This window comes from Ambystoma mexicanum, chromosome 2q, assembly GCF_040938575.1.
Source record: "Ambystoma mexicanum isolate Mex_15411 chromosome 2q, UKY_AmexF1_1, whole genome shotgun sequence".
Lineage (NCBI taxonomy): Eukaryota > Metazoa > Chordata > Amphibia > Caudata > Ambystomatidae > Ambystoma > Ambystoma mexicanum.
The window spans coordinates 196760686-196785481 of NC_090924.1; the positions used below are offsets into that span (position 1 = coordinate 196760686).

General features: G+C 45.7%; 1 protein-coding gene across 3 annotated transcripts in view; it reads left to right on the forward strand.

Moving 5' to 3' along the window:
• The window catches only part of MYH11 (myosin heavy chain 11), a 222992-nt gene that overhangs the window by 130781 nt on the left and 67415 nt on the right, over window positions 1–24796 (forward strand). For all 3 annotated transcript variants that reach the window (XM_069647117.1, XM_069647118.1, XM_069647119.1), the window contains 8 exons: window positions 1214–1328; window positions 9253–9446; window positions 10354–10475; window positions 11924–11993; window positions 20258–20418; window positions 21793–21901; window positions 22773–22904; window positions 24309–24515. In XM_069647117.1, coding sequence (XP_069503218.1) covers window positions 1214–1328; window positions 9253–9446; window positions 10354–10475; window positions 11924–11993; window positions 20258–20418; window positions 21793–21901; window positions 22773–22904; window positions 24309–24515 — 1110 coding nt within the window. The remainder of the gene's footprint in view (window positions 1–1213; window positions 1329–9252; window positions 9447–10353; window positions 10476–11923; window positions 11994–20257; window positions 20419–21792; window positions 21902–22772; window positions 22905–24308; window positions 24516–24796) is intronic.

A 24796-nucleotide genomic window follows, 5' to 3' on the forward strand; every position in this document is an offset into this window, starting at 1 on the left:
ATGAGAATGTGAAGACAGGGGATAAGGGCATGACTGCCAGGTTATGAGAATGTAAAGATATAGGATAAGGGCATGAATGGGCAATGAGAATGTGAAGACATGGGATAAGGGCATGACTGCCAGGAAATGAGAATGTAAAGACAGGGGGTAAGGGCATCACTGCAGGCAATGATAATGTAAAGACAGGGGGTAAGGGCATGACTGCCAGGCAATGATAATGTAAAGACAGGGGGTAAGGGCATGACTGCCAGGCAATGAGAATGTGAAGACAAGGGCTAAGGGTGTAACTGCCAGGCAATGAGAATGTAAAGACGGGGTAAGGGCATGATGTCATGCAATGAGAATGTAAAGACAGGGGGTAAGGGCGTGACTGCCAGGCAATGAGAATGTAAAGACGGGGTAAGGGCGTGACTGCCAGACAATGAGAATGTGAAGACAGGGGGTAAGGGCGTGACTGCCAGGCAATGAGAATGTAAAGACAGGGGGTAAGGGCGTGACTGCCAGGCAATGAGAATGTAAAGACAGGGGGTAAGGGCGTGACTGCCAGGCAATGAGAATGTAAAGACAGGGGGTAAGGGCGTGACTGCCAGGCAATGAGAATGTGAAGACAGGGGATAAGGGCATGACTGCCAGGCAATGAGAATGTAAAGACAGGGGGTAAGCGCATGACTGCCAGGCAATGAGAATGTAAAGACAGGGGGTAAGCGCATGACTGCCAGGCAATGAGAATGTAAAGACAGGGGGTAAGCGCATGACTGCCTGGTAACCAGGGGATGAGAGAGGTTCCACTGATTTTGTTAAAATAATAGCAAAACAGAGAGCAAAGTTAGGGAGTGTGAGGATAAGGCAGTGACATTGCTACGGATGTAAAAGAGTTGGGAGAGCACATAGGACTCCTCCAGCCTACTAAAGGGGGAAGCACATTTTCAAAGAGGTGACAAACCGGAAAAAAACCCTGATATTCCTGTCAATTACAGTCATTATTTTTCTTTACAGCATATTAACAATTACATTCAAATACGTATATTTTTCATTTTGAGTTAAATTTGTGTACAGTTGCAATTGTTTATATTTTCGTCTACACGTGTTGGCAATCAACCATATGTGCGTTCTAACTCTGCAGCATGACCATGCTCTGAACAACCCAGTGCGAAGAAAACACTCCACAGTAGTTGTTTGATAGTGGACTCATAGAGTACTCTTTCTTTTTGAGGTGGACTACAACGCTAGTGCGTGGCTGACGAAGAACATGGACCCGCTGAATGACAACGTGACGGCGCTTCTGAACCAGTCCTCAGATAAATTTGTTGCCGACCTTTGGAAAGATGGTATGATTTTAGCTGAACTGTAAATTTCCAATTTCTAATATAAGTCTCTGCAACCTTGCGCTAAGATGAAACCACATCAGCTTGCATGCAAACAACACTAGCCGCTGCATGCAAAATGGATGCTGGGATCCAAATTCTTCCCCGCCATTTTGAATAGGAGGAACGCCATTCTTGGACCATATTTAGATAATCTGACCGTTTATGGTGATGGATACAGGAGGGCTTCTGCCACTCCGGCCCAGTCTGTGGCCTTGTCTCTGCCATTTTGTTTCCAATTGATTTGATAGTAAGTAACCCAGAAACAGATCTATTGTCATGCTTTACTGATGGAGTCCAGCATAAATGGATTATTTTACAGTCCTACATTTCAGTAATTATACTCTCACCAGGCATACAAAATACGTGAAGTGGAGTTAGCATGGCGTGAGCACCTGAATGTGTGGGGTATTTATAGCACTAGAAAGATAAGAAAGCAATCAGCACACGAAAAACACTATACTAGCAGATGCTGAGTTCCTTAATTCTTGATGACCAGCAATAGTACTAGGCCTCTTTAAATTACAGACCATTGAAGATCAAATATGTTTCTTTGGTTGAAAAGTGACTCTGGTTCTTTTGTGTACTACAAACCATGAAAGTTAGTGTTTACCTGTGGAAATGTAGGTTCTGATTCATTGTTGAGTTTAGCACCACAATGTCACATGGACATTGGACTTGGCACTGTCTGGCTAGGCTGCATAAAACGCTGCCAACCCAATCGACTCTCAAAGCAAACCTGTATTTCATGAGATGCCCGACCTTCAAATGGAAGTGCTGCGCTGCCCGGCTCCTCTGGAATATCTAAATGTGAAGGAGAGCAGAACCCTTAGATATGCATTGGCTCTCGGAATTCCACTTGAGCAGCCTAGGCTACCAGTTCCACACCCCTTATTGAAATATCTCTGGCTGGCCATTGATCACTGGGTTACACCATGCCATCAGAGGTAGAGTGCCTGCTTCTCTAAAAAGGATGGCTCTACCAGCTGCATCCAAAATCAGATCAATTAAGTCTTTTAGAAGACAAGGGGATGTGATTGACCATTACATCGCTAGTGGATACCAGGCCTGTGATGGCAACGCTGGAGTTACCATCACTAGACTGGAGCGTTGATATTGTGCTTGAAGGATTGTCCTTAGCATGAGAGAAAAGGGTGGGAAAGTGTAGTGTGCCACTAGACCCCAGACTTGAGGGAAAGCATCATTGGTTTTTGTGTCTGTATCTGGGTGCCAGTTGAAGAATCGGGGAAGCTGGGAGTTGAAGCATAGACCAAATGGATCTACCTGAGGCTGACCCCTTTGCTTCTGCAGACATTAAAAAAAAATTCAGGAGTGATTGACACCTCTCTTGTCCCCCTAATGCCCCGAGAATCAGCCCGCAATCATTTTCTCTGATCCTCTGAGATACTCTGACAATTCCCAAATGTGTCTCCTCAGAAGGATTTTGCCGAATCAGAGAGCATTTTGAGTTTGCTCCTCCTAATTTGCATTGATATGCCACTGCAGAACTGCGGTCCATATGAAGGAGGACGGAGCCGTGAATTCTGTTTTTTGCCACATTGTGAACAACAAATGAAACAATAAGTATCTCTAAATGATTGATATTAGCTTGATCTTCCTGCTGAGACCATCAACCTTCAGTTGAGCTCTGTTCCCACCTGAGACTCCAGCCCAAAATGCTGGTTTCTGACTCCAGTGGAAGATCTGAGTTGGAACCAGGAAGTAGCCCAGCATTTCTTTCTTCTATGATATGATATGATATTATATGATATGGCATTCATAACGCGCCTATACACAAGTGTTTCAAGTCGCGATACAGCAAGGGAGGGGGAACAGAGGGAAGACAGACAATGATCCTACTAGGCCAGGTGACATTCAGATCATGCAAGTGCATGGGAAGGGGGTGTGGGGAAAGTGCAGTACATGGGATAAAGCATAATAAACAATAAGTAAAGTACGGGCAGCTGCTCGCAAGTGCAAGGGTAAGTGCAGACATCAGGGGTCAAGGGCTGGTAGCGGAACTGTAGGGATACAGAAACAGTCCCTAAGTGCGGGGGTTGCCAGGAAGGCAGTGCCTGGGCCCGAGATCAGGGGTTGGCCAGGTAACCAGTGCAGTTTCAGTTTCAGCCAGGAAGTCAGCAGGGGAGAGGAGGAGAAAAAGCAGGAACAAAGAGAAAGGTTTTGAGGTGCTTCCGGAACCAGAGATGATTCTCCTCAAGTTTCAGGGAGGCGGGGAGGCTGTTCCAGAGGGAGGCCCCAGCCGAGCAAAGAGATCTACCACCAACTTGTTGCTTGGAGAAGCGACTGACCCTGAGGGAGTTGGAGGTGAATGAGCGAAGAGCTTGAGAAGGAAGATATTTAGGAAGAGAGAACTGAAGGTATTGAGGCCCCAGGCCCCAGAAGGCCTTGTGGGCAATGCAGAGGGTTTTGAACTTAATCTTTGCAGCCATTGGGAGCCAGTGCAAAGATTTCAGTCCTGGAGAGAATCGATCCCTGGGCTTGAGGCCAAGGACAAGCCTCACAGTCCTGTTCTGGATGAGTTGCAGAGGGCGGAGAGTAGAAGCAGGCAACCACCACTGAATCTCTGATCTGGCTTCTTGGGACATTATCTGTCCATAAATGGCCCTTATATAACATCTTTATTTTGGTCTCTGTAGGTCCTCTTGATAAGGAGGATCTGGAAAGATAGCATGAATAAGGGAAGCAGGACTATGAGTCTCTCTAGAGACATGAGGGTTACCAACATTCCCATGAGCTCCTTTTTTATCACAAAGCCCAAAGATACCAATGTCTGCTTTAGATAACTCCTGTGAAGAGTGCTTGCCCCAGAGAATTGGTCATGTCCAGAATATTATACATCTAAATAAATATGGCGTTCATGCCCACTCAGGAGGGTGGACATGGCTGGTAACTGCCCGCCAGCCTGTGTGCCTCAGTTTGGGCTGTGGGCCGTTACTGGCCGTGTTGGCCCTACTGAGCGGGCATGAAAGCCATTTGCATCTCAAGGTTCATCCGGGGTGCGAATGTCTTTCATTATTTTTCCTTGGGAGATACACCCTGCTTGCGCAGCCGATCTGCCAAAGAAAAGAAAGAAGAAGAAAAAAAGGATGCCCGCTGCCATATGGAAAAGGGATGGCAACAGGGAGACTCCTGTTGCCTTCCCACTTCACCCTCCCCCAAAAATCCCCCTATCCACGCCCTCTCCCTCCATCCCCACTTGCCTGCGAGACTGGAGCTCTGTGCTCCCATCCAGGTGCCCCTCATGCCTCCCAACCACCACCATGGACATGGAAAATGGCAACGCAAATCTCCTGAGGAAAACTAATATAAGCCATTTGCACCCCGGGAAGAACCCTGGTGTGCAAATGGCTTTCATGCCTGTTCAGGAGGGCGTACATGGCCGGTAATGGCTTTGCTTTGCTCGGGCCTGCCTTAGCTCGGGCTTGTGGGCTGGTGGGCTAGCAGGCTGGCAGGCCTTTACTGGACATGTCCGCCTTCCTGAGTGGCTATGAATGCCATATTATTCCCCTGGACAATGAGATGAGCCAACAAAGGCTGCAGCAATTTGGTGAAACACAATGGAGCTGAAGATAGATTTAACAGAATTCAGGAAAATTGAAAAGACTCCCTGTCCTAATGAAATTGCAGAAAACATTTGCGATGAGGAACAATGGGGGCTGTGAGGTAAGCAACTTTTAGGTCCATTCAAAACATCCAGTCCTGTACATGTAAAACATTTCAGGATGGGCATTGTAGGATTGTCAAGAGATGTTGATATATTAGATATCCATAAGAATCTCTGAGATTTACTAAAGGATGGTATTCTTTGCGCATCTTTTCCACTAAGAACAGTTGCAGATGAAACCCTTTGATTATGTCTGAGATTGTTTACAATCTCTTTGGAAACAAGAGACCTCTTATCCTGTGAAAATACCAGAGGCTATTTCCGTCTCTTCTGAATGAAAAGACATCGGAATTCCATCCTTAATCTTTCTATCGTGAATCTCACCCAATTACGTAGAATGGCCTTATTCTACTTTTCAAAGGTATCCCCTAATGTCCTTAATATCAGGCACATATAATGGTAGTTGGGGTCTGTTCCTCTTCCACTTCTTCCTCTGCTCTATCTTCTTTGTGGAAGAAAGATGGTTTTGAATTATAGGACCCAGAATTCTGCATCAAAATCGGAGGGGTTGGCGGAGCAAGAGAGACAATTGCTGTGGAAGAGCAGTCTGGAGTACACGGTCAAGAGAAACCCCTTTCTTTGTTCCTGTTTAACGGGTGTGTTTGCATCCCCAAAAAACAAACTGCCCATTTAAGCCCATCCCCCCCAGCTTTTCTGGATCTATAGTAGAAACTTCCAGTCTGGCATCTTCTGGCATTTCCAACATCTTATGGTTAACTTCTTAACACACGTGGATCATTTCTTGACACATGGCTCAGGCTCTACCTTGCTCTTTTTTTCGGTCCTTCTCACTTTTGGCAAGAAACATAGGTATCTTGCATTAAATGTCGAGTTGCTAGCTCTTTCCCAGGATCCTAGCGGTGGGACCACCCTGGGACCATCCTGCCTACTCCATTTTGCTTCTCATATGGTACTGATCATAGGCACCAATATGGCATGACAAAGACCACTAAGTGGAGTGTGGATACGACAAATCACTTGGATGAAGCTTATCATCAATTTCATCTGAGGGATCGGCGATATTTTTGTGGCGACATTATTACATGGAACCTGGGGGGTATCAGGTATTAATATCGCCACATATATGGTCGCCGTAAATAATATCGCCAGGAAAATGTTGTGGCGATATTATTTGGGTGACCATATATATGGCGACAGGGGCAACAAAAAAAAAATAAAAAATAAAATAAAATATTTGGGAGTTGCAGGGGTGTCCCCCGCATGTTCCATGCAATAATGTCACCACAAAAAACGACCATTTTTCGGCGATATTTTTGCATGGCGATATTTTTGTGGCGACATTATTACATGGAACCCGTTGGGGCGCCATTGTGATTATCCAAAGGAATTTGGGAATGAACGGTCTGCCAGTTGTGGAGTGTGTCATCCATATGTGTCCTCATCGATACAACCATCATAGCCCTGAAGACTAGGATCTTGGAGGGACATGTCCAGTCTAATCCTTTTGCCCGTCCTCTGATCTTCGCCCAACCAGATGGTTTTAGGGGAGGTTTGTGACCACCAATCATGATCTGGAAATCTGGAGACTAGTCCCAGAGTGCCGGGACAAATTCGGAAAAGACTCACACCCATCCCTCGTGGTGCTTTGGCTGTACTTCTTTTAGATGCTACTACTCTTCAGAGGGATGCCTCCTGTGGTGCTTCCTGGACACTCTGTCCATCCAAGGCATTTACAGAGTTCTTTATTCTGGATTGGGATATGGAGACTACATGTACCATACTCCTGTCTTTGGATTCTGCCAGGTCTGGAATGGGATCTGCCATGGGTGTGCCTATTGCAAAAGATATAGTGTTCCCTCAAGGAAGTCTGCAGTCTTCTTCCCATTCTGGGTCCCCCTGTATTATAGTATCCTGGCCCTGTCAGAGGAGGGATTAGAAGCTGAAGACTAGTTTGCTCTCCAGGAAGGTAGTCAGCCGAGTCTTTGTAGCAACGACCTTTCAAAAAACAGGACAGAAGGTAAAATAAGTGACCTAAGAGGAAGGATTGTTTACTGTGAGAGGTGCTTTCCTCTAAAAGAGGAGGGTTCTGGATCAGATTCCTGGATCTGAAGGCATAACGTATTTCATATCATTTTGTCGCTGTTATTGTGCTTATATCATAAAGTCATGATTCTCACCTGCAGTGCCGTGTCCACGTTCCTCACTTCTGCATGCCCACCCCAGCTCTCTGCTGCTGGACGCATTTCCCGCTCTGAAGGAAAACATATAATCTAGTGGCGCCAGACGTTGTCTCCATAGCGTGTTCTACCAGTGTCTCCTCAGAGCCAATGCCCAAAGTGTGGAAACTGACTGTCATATTCATGGAACGCTGTTAGTTACCCAAGATACGAGAGATCGCTGACGGTCTCTGTATCCTGTCCCAGTGGCGCAGAGTGCGGTTTGTTAATCTCTATAATACAATACTGTGATACAATAACTAGAAAAAATCCTAAATCTAACGAATAGATGATCATCAACAATACTTAACTTTTGGTCCAGCAGCAAGATAGAAGACACTGCAATGAAGTGGGGGTTTCTAATGGGGACATGTATGGGTTTGATGCGATAATTATGTGACTGATCATGTGACAAAATCAGGCCAGTCAATATTTGTTTAGGTATTGTTTTTGTATTTCTTGCTGCTAGAAAAAGAAGGAAAATACCAAAATACATAACATGAAGCCTATGTGTGCCTTGTTTGAAATCTACATAGATAGAAATTGTGTGTGTACTCTTGATGTCAGAAACCCCCCACTGTGTACGCACAAAGTTGCATAATATGAAGCCCCTGTGCCTTGCCTAAATTCTACATGGATAGGAGGTGTGTGTGGACTGTTCATGCCAGGCAGAGGCGTTGCTGGGGGGTGGACGGGCTGAGGGGGCTATAGCCCTGGGTCTTTTGGTTGTAGTCCCGGATAGAAGCTCAGGTGCTACAACCGAAATGCTAGCTAGCCCCGAGTCCTGCCAGTCCAGACATTAGCTTAGCCCCTGATCTTTTCCAGACCTAGCAACACCCCTGGCCAGAAGCCCATACGTCTACCCACAAAATTGAAAGGAGTGCGTTTCAGGGGCCCGCCTTGAAATGCATGCTTTTTTTCATTTCCACACCTGAGCGTGTGTGTGTAAATGCAAAAGCTGTGCATGAATTATTCTACACTTTTATACGTACATATAATGACGCTTCTCGGAATAGTGCATGCCTGTGCTCCTGGCCAGACAAAGGACAAGGATCCGTGACAGGAGGAGCAAATACACGAAGTAACATAGTACATGCCCTTACATGTTTTGGGACTAACACCACATGTTCCATGATCTACTTCGGCCTGAATGTTGACACACTCAACCCAGTAATGAACTGGGAGGTGCACGAGGAAGTCAGGCAGCGGCCACTCTCTGTGTTGCGTCAGTATCGGCCCTGTCACTCCATGAGAGAAATTGCCTTCCTGTGTACTTCTTTCCTTTTTCGGGTTGGTGTTTTATGCATGTTTTATGCATGTTGCTGCCTTTTGTCTGCCCCCAAACGCTTTGGGAAACTGTAGCACTGTCAATGAAAGTTCACGCAGGCGCAGCTAACAGCGACTGTCGGTTCCCCCTGGTGGAGCCTTTTCATTAGGGACAGTCAATTAGAACATGACTTCCTAGGAGGGCGCCTGTGATTCTGTGGCGAGAAAGAACTGAATGGAACCAATTGGGAAGGCAAGGTCTCTTCGCGTGGGCAATAAGTGTGACAATTTACTACATGAGTTGTTTTTAGGTGTTTGCGGCTGTGTTTGAGTTGCAATAAGTCTACTGATGTACGCAGCTCCCCTCGGGTGTCCAAAGATGCTGCCACCTATAGTTTTAGAAATGGTACTGCACATAGGTTTCACTTTGTGGACCAGGGTTGTCCAACTCCATGCTTCGAGGGCCGGAAACCTGACGAGTTTTCATGATATGCCTCAATAAATTCATGAGCAAAAATGTGCTTACATTTAGAATCATTGTATGCAAATGTCTATGTCATGAATGTTAATGAAGGGTATCCTGAAATTCTGACATGGATCCAGCCCTCGAGGCCTGGAGTTGGACAACACTGATTGTGGACTGTTTTGTAAAGACTGCGTTTTTTCGGATCAACACATTTTCATGGACAATACGTTTGCATTAGAACCAAGCGGCCAAGCCTTACCAACCTGCTAAAGTCATTCTTGCTTTTGATTCTAGTGGATCGCATCGTGGGGCTGGACCAAATGGCCAAAATGACTGAAAGCTCCCTGCCTAGTGCTTCGAAAACCAAGAAAGGCATGTTCCGCACTGTCGGGCAGCTGTACAAGGAGCAGCTGACCAAGCTCATGACCACCCTCAGGAACACAAGTCCAAACTTTGTCCGCTGCATCATTCCAAATCATGAGAAACGGGTAAGTAAAAGAGCATGCGCAAATGTGCAGGTCTTTGTTCGACGTGTGGTAGCCATGTGCGTGTGTGCTCATTGTGTAAAGTAATGGCCATGACTATCGCGCATTGCAGGGGTCTGCAAGTCTAGCCCTGGAGAGCCCCAGAGGCGTAGACAGGGTAGGGCCTGAGCGGTCAAGGCCCACGCAAAATCTGTAAATTCCCACTCTGCAGCGCTGTGTGGGCCTTCGGTCACTGCGGTGGGCCCAACTACATTAGCTGCACGCCCCACTTGACAATCCTGGCTACGCCTCTGGAGAGCCCTGACCTCACCAGGTTTTAAAGGGTTCGAAATTGCTGGAAACATGGAGCTATTTACCTCCCAGGATAACCTGGGAGGCTTGACACCAACAGGTACTGCAGTTCCTTTTGGTTCCCCAGGCTAACTGGTTTCATACAAACATGTACATCTGGCATTCACTTTGTCTGGAACGTGTATGAAGAGGCATAGGACACATCGACAAGACACTAAAACCATAATGGACAAAAGGTGAACGTTTGCATCTCCTGTGGAAGCTAGATTGTTGGCATGCTATGTACTAGCTCCTGGTTTTCTCTAGGGGCCGCTCCTGCCTACCACATGATGCCTGATTCCAGGGATATGCTTTTTGCTCCTGCTCATGAAATTTTAATTTCAAACACTCCTTAAGGATAACCCCTGACTGTGGATAGAACTCTAATTTAGATCCTCTGTATTTGAATGCATTTTTGATGGATAGACTGAAAATATGGAGTGGATTTGATTCTTGAGGACCGGACTTGCAGACCAATGGCATTTTGCCTCGGACTCTGCAAACAGTAACTGGATTCTTTGCCCACTCTCCAGCTCTGTGCCCAATCCCAGTTGCTAACAGCTTGATCTTTGCTTTGCAGTCTGGAAAGCTGGATGCCAACTTAGTGCTCGAGCAGCTGAGGTGCAACGGTGTACTGGAGGGCATTCGCATATGTCGGCAAGGATTCCCCAACAGGATTATGTTCCAGGAATTCCGCCAGCGGTAAGATACATACGCCGACTGTGCAATGCGCATTTGTCGCCTAGCAAACTTCTTCAAAAGCTGATTATCCCTTCTGTCATTTTATGCTATGTTATGTTATGGTATGGTATGTTGTGTTGTTATGTTATGTTATGCTAGTAGGCTTTGGTGTTGCACTAGCCACTACATCACGGAGGCTTCTCTGAAGAGTGACTATTGTGCTCCTGCTCGGGTAACCAATGGGCTTCCAGGTGCTCCAATCAGAGCAACCATAGACCAGACAAATGATAAAACAAGATAATCAGCAGCTATGGTCCTCCACAACACAGAGGCCATGATAGATTTAACATCCTCACCCACCTGAGCTCATGACAAGACAGGATGATGGACCCAACTGTTTATGTAGTCATTTACATAGGATCAGGGCTACATATGAAGCATGGTGTTGACCCATTTGGAACCCAAAGTAGGTAATGATGCCTGAAAGTGACATCCAGAAGATTGCTGAGCATTCCAACTATATATCATGTCGCGAGTCAGTAATTCAGCGTATGGCCCTCTTTCTCCTTGAGGCGTCCCCTCTACTGATAAAAGTCAATATTATGAGTCCTGAATGGCCAACGATTTTGCACTACTTAGAAGCGGCACCATTTTTGAAGAGCCGTACCTTGACTTCCCTATCCTCTCCTTTCCTTGAGTATGTATTTATCTGGTTCATGTTTGCACCATTGCACATTTGTGTGAGTAGTGGGGGTATTAACACCAAACACGCGTAGTTTAGTGATCAACCACAGATCAATAAGGCCATTAGAAGGAATGAACCTAAATACTATTTGGGGTTCTCAGGTAGTGCTTCACACCAGACTTCTTCAACTTCTAAGCACAGTAATAACAGTGTCATTACCTAGTTTAATGGTACTCAATTTCTAGATCTCAAAAAGTTTAAGGGCAGAGTAAGCCCTGTCGCCAGACTTGAACTTGCACAATACAGTCTAGCACTTTACTCCTGAGATAAGCACCTTGACCAACATATGACAGAGTGGCTTGGCTGGAATGGAGGGAGACTAACTGTGTGGGGGCCGATGAGGGACAAAGGACTAGAGGTGAGGGAGGCCATCAGTCTCAAGTGTGTCAGTGAGTTATTCTTTCGTTACAGACATTTTTAGGTTTGATTTTCATTATATATCCTTACCCATTATATATTAAATACTGAGCAGACATTGCTTTTGGTGTAACTGTATTAAGTGCAATTGCTTAAGGTACCAAACATTAGTGATACAAGTTAGTTCTAGTGTATAAAACCTTGTGGCAATGGACTTCTTATTTGTCGTGAGATATGCATGCAAACACTTAAACTGAGATGGTTAAAGAGAGAGGCAGCAAAGAGGGGAGATAAACCAGAAGGTACTGAGGCTAGAGTGTATTGTGTGTGTGTGGTAGCTTTGATAGTTCATCATTTCTGCTTACAGGTACGAGATCCTTGCTGCCGGCCATATTCCCAAAGGATTCATGGACGGGAAACAGGCTTGCGTCCTTATGGTAAGCAATGCATTTTCCATCACAAAAAATGTACGCCATAACTTCAAAAATGTGGCAAAATCAAGAGTACAAGTCCAAGTCATGGCTTTGTAAAAAGTTTATTTTGTAAAATTGTCTCTTCCACGTCCAAGCCTATACACCATCAAGAGGACTGGGACGAGGAAGAATACAACTTGGAGTATTGAAGATTACCAGTAGGTAATCGGGACACTATGCGTTTCTTTGGCCGTTTGTGTTAAGGAACAAGTCCTATGCCTTAATTTAAGGGGCCGGGTGTTGGCCACTCAGGAACGCAGGCGTAATCCGGAAGTGAATTATTGTTTTCTCTCCCGGTCACCCGCGCCTCTCACTCGTGTGTGGCATTTTCATTCACTCAGCCATTACCTCCAGCCCCACACTTATCTGCCCCCGGATGTACCCGCAACCCAGCCACCCACCGACTTCACCCCACTTAACGCGCTCTGCCTTGCAGGCCGGCCTCTTACTCATCGTTGCTCCGTACCCAACCACAGCAATGGTCATAGTAAAGGGACATACTCCCTTTATGATTTTGTATGGGCACATCTTGCTTTGTAGTCAACTGTAGAAAAAAATCCCTGCTCTTGATAGTTGCCCTTCTCCATTTACATATGCAGTGGTATATGTAATACAACGTGCATGAGGGAGAAGGCATGAAGTTATTGGTGGTATCCGGTAAAAATTTGATGAAAATCGGTGAAAAGTAGTGTATTGCCAGATCATTACATCATAGCCATCAGGGGCATACTGGGGCGCAACCAGCAGCGTGGGCAGTATTAACTGCCTTCCATTTTAGAAGCTCATGCCAAACTGGGTAGGCCACCGATGCCAATCAAGTGTTATTTTATTGTGTTGAGTCAGCTCTTGGCTTAATGGGGGAGTGAAGAGGGATGAGGACCACTGCATGCAGTGATTTGGCCATACACCAGCTGGGAGGCTTTACTGATGCAGGCCTGGAGGGTGTTCACCTGCTTCGATTGATTGCATGTCTGCTCGATAAGGCGAGCTATGCCTTCCTGCTTCAAACATTGGAGAACATGTTCAGGCCAATGAGTTGCCTATTGAGGGTCTGCCGCATCAAAGTCGTAATGCAATTGGTCGTACGTCTGGTACGTACAGTGCCAAAAACAAAGCGAACGTAACTAGCAGGTTAATGTGACACATGTTAGGGACTGTGCGAGAGCACCATTGGTAACTTGTGAGCATTTCCTGATCAAGGTATGCTCTGGGAATCTGAATAAGAAACAAAAGGAGAGGCTGGCACACTCCTGTAAAACCAACCAATCAATCAATGTTTATTCAGAGATGAAATCCATAAAAGAATGCCATGAATGCAGTCACACAATTTCATCACAAGATGACCGTGGTTAAAAGTCTAAAAAGACAAAGGTAAAACATGAAAATTGAAGTTTCCCGAGTTACCGTAATATTACACAGTTCATCAATGAATACGAAAAAAAATGGCAATCGTTGTTTCCTAGCATGCAACGCCTGCCTCAGATTTGATAATAAGCACAAAACAATCCGGAGAGCATCTGCCCAAAGCAAATATAGTTGTGTCCTGCCTCCCTTAATATGGGCTTCAATGTTCTTTCTCTAATTTTAGCATAAAATGAGTAAAAAAACATAAACTGCATGAGTACCTCTTCCGGAGCGTGGCACAATAAACAACTTTTTTCTGTAAGCCGGCCTGTCCAAATCCTCATCATCGCTGACTGAAGGCCATTCAATCTTGCTCCAGTGGTGACAGTTCCCTCCTGTGCATAGTTTGACCATGATACATATGTGTGCATAGAGTCACAGGATAAAGTTAAATAACTACAGTCTAAAAGTGTTCTCTATTTCAGTAGGCTCGCCTAAGTCATACATGTATTCAAGCAACACTACCTTCAATTGATTTGCCACGTTGCAATCGAAATGAAAAGGGGCGTTGACATTACTCATTGCATGAATTCCCCCCCCCCCCCAAGTACATTTTAACCTGCTAGAGCCAGGGGATACAGAGTGCACCAGACTCAGCTAATATGGCCTGTGGGATACGCTCTGCAAATCTCGCGTTTGGATTGGACTATACACAGCGTATTACAGGTTGAAGTGTCGTAGGACCCGAGTCCATATGAGCCCCATAATTGGACACACAGGGGGATAATCCGAGCAAGTTCTTGGTGAATCGTTTTCTAGTACTTGTAGGGCAGCAACATTCAAAACCCCCCACAGTGTGGCTCTGCACTTAGCAACAACACTGGCTTTACTATCATACACGTTCATTGCCATATTCAGTGGCTTAGCCTTGCATGTTTTCCTGAAACGACCCACACCACCCCTACCTTGCTTTATTCTACTAACGTGTTTGCTTATGTGACGATTACCTCCTGTCAAACTTTGAGAAATTCAAATACCTATGTAGCCGTACCCCGAAACTCATGTCATTATAATGTTTTTAGTACGCAGGGTTGGGAATTTAATGTTTTAATTGTCTAAATAACAAGCCATGACGATGGACTTGCCTGGATTCATTTGTAAGTCCAGATTGTTCATGAACGTAGCACAGGCCGTAATTAAAGATTCTACGGCACGTGGCGTGTGGGTAGCCAACACTGCATTTCTCTCTTCTTTTGTTTCTTAATCACAGTCTCTGACCCCTGTAAGCAGCTGTTTCGCCCAACAGAGCCACATGGCGAAAGGGCTGCCTGCGGGGTCAGTGCCCTTTCCATGGGTCATCAAATCATCAAAAGGAGAGTTGGACGCACCAAAAGATGCAATAGAAATGCACCTGCCTCTCCTGCTTGGTGGGTGTAGATCTCTTGGGGGGCACCTTTAACCAATAGCCAATAGCCTTGTGGCAGAATATTTGACAGTGAGTTTCTGGTTTGATTGTAAAGGAAACTACATGCAATCATGTCTACCTTGCCACACTTGAATATACCTAGGGTTTCAGGGTTTCGGTAAGAGCCGAAATTTGACTGAAAAGTCCCCGGAGATTGTTTTTTTCTTCCTCGGTGGACTCTGATAAACACCAGTATTTCATGTAATGAATTGCCACCCAGTGAGTAGGTGCAGGAGCTGGATTCGAAACGCGGTTGATGTGCGTTGTCTTGCTTCCAAAATGGACGCATTGCCGATGAGCTATCCTCCCAGCCCCCGTCTGGCATCTCTATTGCCACCTATGGAGGAACGGAAATGGAATCCCCCAGATTCGAGCTCAGTAATCATCATTAGCCGAGTTTCCACTCCACCACGGCAGCACCAAATTCCCCACTCTTCCCTTGCGGCAGTCATATAGAAACGTGAGAACAGCGGGCAGAAGCCAAAGAAGGCAAGGCACTGTATGTTTATACGGAGGAACGAGCGGGGCGCGCACAACAGGCATCTGAGTGGCCCAGCCTGTGAAAGGGTTAGGAGGTAATTTGGTTGAGGGGCAGTGAACAAGATCCAGTCAAACCTACAAATCTCAGCTGCCTCTGGTTCCAAGGGAGGTAGTGGCCATCTTGGGGTGAGGCACAACATTATCAGGCGGCCCCAAGCAATAACCAACGCTTGTTCTTCCAGGATCACTGGAACAGAGTGTAGAGCGGCAGACAGCAATGTAACTACGACTCCCAACAAAAAGGACTTTTTTTTCTTTTTTTTTTTTCGATTTATTATTATTCAGGAGAACCCCAATAAATGTATCGAAAGCTTCGATGGTTTACTGGAGTTACAAGCCTCTCTTATCATCTTTTTATGATTCTATGGAGGGATGTGATTTCAAGTTCCACGTGGCGATCCCAAGTCTATCAGCGCTTTGCCTCTATTACTGTGGCCTGGACCCCATTATTTCTTTCTTTTTCATGTGTAGGTGAAGTTCTGTCGCCGATCTGTCAAAAGGACTTTTATGGACATCATTCTGAACCATATGTGTTGTAAAAGGGGGAAGTACTGCTTGGTGGAGGAGGAAGGTTGGGTCGTCAAATCGTTGTCTAGCCCCAAGATTAAACTTGTTTGCACCTTGGTTCAGTGCCAGCTACGTGCAGCGGGCGGTTTCACGGGCTTAGTTCAGTACTGGGCAAGCACCAGGGAGGGTGGCAGTGCACGCTTCAAGCACATGGGAGGAGGTGAGGCTGAGCCTGCGTTGCAGCTTCTCGGAAAGAATGCGGGTGACAGGAAAGCGCCTCTCGCGGGAAAGTCCTCCCTCCCAAGGGATGTCAAAAGCATTCCATGTTTTGACAGAAAATGGCCGGTTTCTCCTCCCAAATCATTCCAGAAAGCACAACATTTGAACGGGACGTTTAAGTTGCATCAGTGTTTCCTTGTCAGAACTCCCTCATCATAATCTTGAGCGCCTGGGAATTGTTCCCCACTGACGTTTGTGTTTGTTCAACTGTGTCTTTTTTAGGATTGCAAGATATAGCATGTGTTTTATCGTGAGCAGATTAGCTTCAGTAATTGTCAGCAGCATCGCCGCCTATTTAAGAAGGAGCTCTTTGAGTAGGGTGACGGATAACTGGACAGGAATTTGGACTATTTAGTGTGCAGTCAAGTTAATATACAATATCCTGTTCTTAATATGTATGCGTGTCCTGTGCTGGTGTGGAGGAAGCAGCACTCATGCATCAAAATGGAAGAGCTGTGGTCCAGTAGCAAAGCTTACCTGGCCTAAACGATTAGGGTATTAACAGCAGCTTTCCCCGTTTGGACACGCCGTGTGATCCTGGGCATACTACCTTCCTTTGGCCGGATTCTCGCATCTGTTCAAATGATGACACTTATAAAATGAGTATTAAGCACTATGGGACAATTGTGCGTTTATAACAGGCACACACTTAGTGCCTGGCAGCCGTGGGCTCCAGATTCCAGTGGGTGACGCCAGGGGAGGAAGTGTGGCCACCGGGCCATTGTTTGGAATGCAGGTAGTGGCTCACAGGAAACACATGTGTATTTTGAGGGCCTAGTGTGCCAACCGACCATATAGAAGGGAGGCTCAGGTGCACTGATGGAAACTCGGGTTTGACCTTCTAGCCTCTGTGATATAGGATGGCGTACACATCCTACACTAACATAGTGGTTTGAACATGCAATACATTTGTTTTAATGAAAGTTGTACCAAAACGCCTGTAGCAGCATCCAGTGGTGTTCGCGCCCTTTTGCCTTTTAGTCTGGTTTGATCTGCGTTGGCACCTTGCTGATGAGCAGTTACTAACTTTTCAGTGGCAGTTTAGTGTTTCAGCTCCCCTCTGGCTGCCTGCCTCGTGAGATTAAAGAGCATTCCTTTGTATTCATTATTATTTACACAACCTAAGGAAGTCACAGACTGTGTTCCCCCCTTCTCCCCTTACCCCTTAACTGTAGTCAAGGGTGGGGCCCACACATATTGAAATGGCCCTGCACAAACCCTTAGAAATTTTGAGCCAAGCCTTGTGAGGGAGCGCTAAGACTGCTATTTGTCATTCCACTGTGCCTGTAGGGATGAGAGCGTGTGTTGTGGCTGATGTGAAGAGATCGGGAAGGTGGCAGACCAGGACACGGCAGGGCCTGCTTGCCCTTTGTCCGTCATCCGATTTCTACTCATCAAGTTTTAGTTCACATAGATATGTTTGTTTTATTAGAAACAAGTATCATTAAAGTACATGTCTCATGTTTGGATTTTGTTTTCCTTGGAATATTTCATTATAAATTGTTGGGCTTAAAGGGTGGCCACTTTTTATACTTTTCCAGCGTATTTCTTGGAAAATCTCCTCTCTCAGAATATTTTTCCAGATTGAGGAATTTTTGGGAAAAAGGCCAATGCTTTTTTGTCTTGTGCACTTTCTTCTAGGGCGAAAGGTCAATTGAAAGCGTCAGAAGTGGCCAGAATGATGAGTTTGTGTTTTGGATATTTTGGCCTTGCCCGTGTCCAGAGCCAATGTGGAAATGTCATTTTCACAGATTAAATTCTTCATGGGAAGAAAAGAAAGGGCAAGGATGGGCAAAGAGTCCCCGAAAAAGTATTGCAAGATTTACTACAATCATTTTAACTTGTAGACGTTTTAGATATTACTGGATTAACATGAAAGTGTTCATAACATCTTGCGCTGGAAAAGCAGTTATCCACAATTTTCTGAAGGGGGCAAACGGGAAAACACTGCTAAACACAGAACCTAAACAAAAGTTTGAAAACACTGGAAAAGCACCCCGGCAGTAAAAAAAAGCAACCCCTCAAACAGGGTACCCTAAATATTCCTTTACGAGGTAGTCTGGGTCACTGCAACACAAGTTGGAAAAATGGTGCATCTCCAAGGAACCACCATCATTGGAAAGCCTTTTGTTTAAACCTTTCATGATGCCTCGGGATCCCAAGGTGCCACAAAAGGTGTAAAGGTTTAATCCCATAAATCTAGTCGGGTTTAAGACCGTGGAGTTACCATCAAAACCTTTTGCTGTTTGATGTTGGACATGTTATTTAGCTTTCAAAGGCACCCAGCTCCCAGAGAGTTCACTGCATGTTTGCCCCTCATCCGCGATTGGTGGTAGACATAGACTTATCCATTTATTGGGGCTTTTGTTATTTTGAGTGCCATCTCCATACGTGAAAACATGGATTCTAAAGCTGGCGAGGCTTGGGGATAGCCGGGATAATACATTCCCCATAAAGGCACATTGCAGGGATATTTGAATGTAGCAGAGCAAACAGAAAACAGATGCTAATTGTATGAATGAATTTCCATTATTTAAAACCTAGGCATGAGTCCTGTTAAGGTTAGGTATTATTATTATTATTTTTTTATTTGTTGTAGTTGTCTTGACAACTTTTCAAATATTCAAACACATATATACATATACTATACATTTACAAAAGATAAAAAAGAGAAATCATACATTCTCACAATTTAAATACATATCGCAAGACAAGGTCACATTTCGCAACCTAAATACAATTCAATTTGAATCAATTCATTCTGATATAATGGTTAGAACCAGTAAACTATCTTGACCAGTCCTTACTTGTTACAGTTAATCAATTACTCGATTAAATTCGGAGAAAAGTTAATTTCACCTTTGGCACTTCTAGACCAGGCAGCACAATTTGTAAATACTGTACTATAGCTAGCTGGACTCTTTCATAGTCCAGGTAGTTAGGTATAAGAATGAACAATCCTCTCTCCTTGGAAATGACAGGAGAGCAATGACTGACTGGGTGTGATGTTTCGCCGCAGTGTGGATTTACTGTCTCGGGAGGATAGCTCAGGGGCAACGTGCTCACCTTGGAAGCAAGACCACACGGAGCAACATAAGTTCGATCCCCAGGTCCGCGCTTAGAAACCTGTGGGTATTAAGCGCGTTATAAATAACCTATCAAATCAAATCATTTGCTGGCCTTTTAGGCCTTCTTCTTGATTAATCTCTAGGGTTTTCTTGTCGCGTTTTTAGTGTTTTCATCTCTTGTGTCTATGTTTGCGCCCTGATACCTGCGGACTGTCAGCGCACTACAAATACATAAATAAATATGAACGAGATCATTTTCTTTGCATTATAATGTTCAAAGCAATGGACATTTTTTTTTTTAACTCTTTATATTTTTTCAACATAGATTAACAAATGAACAATATTTACATCTTCGGTCATTGCATTATACATAACATCATAGTCAAACAACGCTCAAAGCAAGAACAACTGTTACTATACAATTCGCGGTGGCAAGCTCCTAAAGCACAGACACGGTCATGTGAGTAGTGGCTGACCAAGTTCCGCACCTTCCTTGGAAAGTTGCGAGTTGGCTTGGGTGAGTTCAGGATGAAGTGGGCGTGAACCGGTCCTGGCCCTACATAAGCGCACGCGTACAAATGGCGACTGACAAGGGGGAGGGGCAAGAGAATGGTCGAACTAAAAGTGCTGGAAAATTCATGCACTCAGAGTATTCCTGATCCCTACTCAGTCAGTCACACTGGCCAATCTCCTTTTACCTGCTTATGCAGCCTTCGTAGAGTGAGGTCCAATAACTGGCGGTATCGACTGGCTGTGTGGTCATTAGTGTTACACATTCCCCTTCTGTTCAATTAGGCTGAAAAAAGGCCACACACTCAAAATGTGAAATGTGTTTTGTGGACTAAATTCTATTTTGATCATGTATACTTTTATATAACTGTAAAGCAATGCTTACTGCTGAAGTTTCTCTGCTCTTAATATAATGGCCTCAATCTCGCTGGCACGGGTTGACAAGTATGAACACGTGTTTTTACATGATCATGGTTATGTCATGGGTGATTCGTTTCTTGAATGTTCTTTCTTAGATCAAAGCCTTGGACCTGGATCCGAACTTGTACAGAGTTGGACAGAGCAAGGTCTTCTTCAGGACGGGCGTCCTGGCGCACCTTGAAGAAGAGCGCGACCTGAAGGTCACGGACGTCATTATTGCTTTCCAGGCTCAGGCCAGGGGCTACCTCGCCAGAAAGTAGGGATCTCTTGAAAAAATCTAAACACAAATTCCCGCCAACAATCAAACAGAGGGAGGGAGAGGGAGCGAGAGAGAGAGAGAGAGAGAAAGAGAGAGAGAGAAAAGAGAGAGAGAAGAGAGAGAGAGAGAGAGAGAGAGAGAGAGTGTGTGTGTGGCTAGCCTTTACGCTGTCACGTGATTATTTAAGGTGATGTGGCCTAGTTGTTAGTTGGTGAGTTACAGGTTATTTAACTTCTTTTCCCATGTGGGGAATGCAGACAGTCTAATCAGAGCATTTTCAGAATTTCCCAGGGTTAGCGGGAAAGTCGTTCGGCTTTCGACTGCTGCTCTACTAGCAACCAAGGCTAACCCATACTAACCCCCCCATCACCCCACTTTTTACTTGCTACACCTGAAATACCAAGAAGCCATGCAAATGGCAAAAACCAAGCCACATCATAGCACAGCCAATGGCACACGTTAGCTGTGTGTTTTTGTGGTCGGCTCAGCCAGGCGAGGCTTTCAGACCCACACCTGACTGCAGGTACAACTAGGTGCCCATGAACTTTGCCTTGGAAGATGCAACACAACATCTACAAATTACATCCAGCCTCGTACTGAGGCAGACCCCCACTCTGATCTCGGGCCCAGGTTCCCTCCCTCGCCAGCTGCACGCCTGCACTGCCCCCCTGCACTTTGGGGCTGTTTCTGTATCCCTACAGTCCCGTCCTGCTCTTGAAACTTAATGTCTGCACTTCCCCTGCACTTGCCACAAGCTGACCACACTTTTACCTATCGTTTTAATTTATTTTATGTATTATTATTTTTATTTTTTTATTTTTAATATTTACTGTTGATCCTATGTATTGCACTGCCCCCTCCCCCTTTCCCCCCTCCCCTGCACTTGCGCAATCTCAATGACACCTGGCCTAGTAAGATTCCTGTCTTTGTCCTCCCTCTGTTAACCCTCCCTTGCCTCGTCGCGCCTTGAAACACTTGTGTATAGGCGCGTTATAAATGCCATATCATATCAAATCTAGGAGGCAGTCCTAGTGGAAGATTATTTAAATCAAGGAAAGTAAAAATCCCGCCCACTTTACGTGATGGCTTAAGTAGGCCTTTGGATTAGTGCCCCCACCCCCCAGACCTGCACTTACCTCTTTGGGCAGTCGTGGGTGGTGAAATCAGTGTTCACAATTAGGCGCACTCTTCTTCGAAAACAGCTGCATGAGACCGATAGGGCTATGGATAAAATACAGTTAAAAAAATAGATATGAATGTTATTAAGCAAAATGAAAGCACAAGTAATTGCATGCAAGAATGATCATGCGTGCCCCTAGCATGTCATTTCGTCGTCCTTTCTGTAGCCAAGCTAATGGGGTTTCCTTGCAGGGCGTTCTCAAAGCGGCAACAGCAGCTGACGGCCATGAAGGTGATCCAGAGAAACTGCGCCGCCTACCTCAAGCTGAGAAACTGGCAGTGGTGGAGACTCTTCACCAAAGTGAGTGGCGCATTTATACTCATGTCTGATCCACACCTCACGGCGCCAGGTGGTAGCTTTCCCACAGAGCAGCGGTCATGTTTCCGTTGGGACAGGGATATCCCCCCGGCTGGAAAATTAGTGGTGGGACTACATTTAATCCCACACAAACGCAAACATGGGTTCTGTTCCTCCGAAAATAGATCCCGCCTCCCACCCCTGTAAGGTCCTCTTATTCTCTGGCTATGCGCAGGATGGGATGGCCCTGGGGGGTTTGAATTAGTTTGCGACCCACACGGAAGCCCTTCTGAGAACACAATTCTCTTGATGTATGGGCGCCTTACAAATGCACAATGAATAAAGAAAGAAAGAAAGTTCCCGAGGGAAGAGTGAATACGGTCATTGCAGGTGTTCTCTTAAGTGGGGACAGAGACAAGATAGCATAGCAGAGATTTCAGATTGGGTAGCAGTGGTGGGTCAAGAAAGGATTTCTGGGTACCTCCTGCTGACATTGGGGCCAGTGTTATGGGAGGAGGTGGGCTCAGGCATAGCTGTTTTGCTGACATACATTTTAATTTCTAGTGAAGATGTCTGCATTTAGATGTATCAGGCAATACATTAGGTCAGGCAAATGTTTTTACATAAAAAATGTAATCAAGAAAGAGCTTTAGAAATGTGCGATGTTGATAAGGCAGCAACACATTGATTACACAATGCCATTACACAACATCCCCAATCATTGGAGTAGGCCGGTTCCAAAGCTGCCACCCTTCCGGTCTCTTGAAGTGGGGAACCCGCCATTGCCCTCAGCAGGCCGAGGTGATGGAGGAGAGGTAGGTCTGAGGCGACAACATGTTTCAAAACCAACGGCTGTGCCTTCTTTTCTTTACAGGTGAAGCCTCTGCTCCAAGTCACCCGCCAAGAGGAAGAACTCCAGGCCAAGGAAGATGAGCTCAAAATGATCGCCGAGAGGCAGCAGAAAGCAGACAGCGAATTGAAGGAACTGCAGCAGAAGCACACACAGGTGGGAACCGCCTCTGACGTGAGAGACGCAGTCCAACGGAAAGGGGCAGGAAGCGCCCTGCTGCACGTAGCATGAAGGCGTGCCTCTGCTCAGGGGCGGTCTTAGCAGCCACTGGGTAGCAAAACAAAAATTCCCTTGAGTGCACGCCTGGTCATGCAGGGTGTTGGCGGGCGGATGGGGCGCCTTCTCCCATCATACCAGCTCACGGTAGACCTTGAAAGACTCCCCCGAGCTGGCATGGTGGGGGCTAATGGCAGGGCACCTCAGGAGGTCGCCCAGGCGGCCCACCCCTTAGGCCGGCCTTGCCTCTGCTCGGCGTAAAGCAGCAACACGCGGCGAGGAAAAGGTGCATAAACTGCCTCACGCGCAACATTATGCAGCCGCAGAATCCTCCATAGGAGGTATAACCAGGAGTAGATCTTTTATAACAGAGGCAGGCGACTTGCTTCCCAGGCTCAGTGGATTCTGGAACAGAGGTTTTATATTTATTCTTGGTATTTATTTGAGTTGGGCTTGCGCTGTTAACGGACACCATGTAACTAAGGTGTACACATGCTGCAGAGTAGGCCCATTTCTGGTGCTTTAGAAGTATTATAGCACTAGGATACTTGTAATCTGACAAGTACTGGTGGTGGTAAATAGAGCAGTTCCACATTATCACTGCTGGTATCGCATTACTGCTGGTGCTTATTGCCCCTGGTGGTAATTGCCACCTGTGTTCAAATATGATACTGCCAAAAAATATACTGAAATAATTTTTCAGTTAAAAAATACCCCTGTCTGTTACAATTTAACAGTAGCGGTAAATAACTTACTATTGGCCTTGGTTTGCATTAAGTTCAGGGACGGGAATAGCGCCCCTGGGGCACTCACAACTTCTACATACTCTCCTGAAAGTTTAAGAGACCCCCCCATCGAACCAACACTGGCAGCTAGTTTCGATCCTTACCCTATTTAGGATCCCCAATCTTATTTCTGCTAACTACCACTCAATGTAGCTGTTATTTCATTCTGTAATGGGATTAGCGGTGGAGATGCAGGTGGTTTTGTATTTGCCACTGGTGGTATTTTTTGCACGAGCGGTAATTGGCTTTCTCTTTCTGTAACCTTTGGGGGTAAATAACACTTGCCACCAACGGTAATGACACCGCCCTTTCCTTATCGGGGCTCTAGGACTTGTGTGAAGGGCTACAGGTAATTTATATGTTGGGTGGTAACACAGCCACGCTCCGCAAAGCAATGCCATCTAGGAGCCGAGTAAGGGATGCTGACGAACACAGGTGTAAATGCTATTAGTCGTTGTGAATTAGTAATCGGGCAGGGGAGTTTCACATGGTCCTTTCGGATGAGCTTAACCAGTGTTTGTTTTCTCCACCATCTCGTCTGATTGCTTCCATTCTCTAGCTCTCCGAAGAGAAGAACCTTCTCCAGGAGCAGCTTCAGGCAGAAACCGAGCTCTACGCCGAAGCAGAGGAGCTCAGGATACGCCTCAGCGCCAAGAAGCAGGAGCTTGAGGAGATCCTCCATGAAATGGAAGCCAGGTTGGAAGAAGAGGAGGAGCGCGGTCTGCAGCTACAAGGAGAGAAGAAGAAGATGCTGCAGCAAATGCAGGTACGGGGCGCGCTGTGTCTCCCCGCAATCACTTTCAGCATGCACATTTTGGGCAGGGCAATTCTAGGCACCACCTTGGGGTGCCATAACCAGGGAGCCCCATTTGGGTCCAAAACAACCAAATTTGGTCACATCATAAGGGGGAGGAACCAAAATGGCTGCACACCTGCGGCAGTATAATTGCTTGTGCCGCCCCTAATTTGGAAATAATTGCTGGATGTGTTCTCTTTTTTAAAAACACTATTTAACATTGAATTTGAGCTTGTGAAGGGGTATTATTT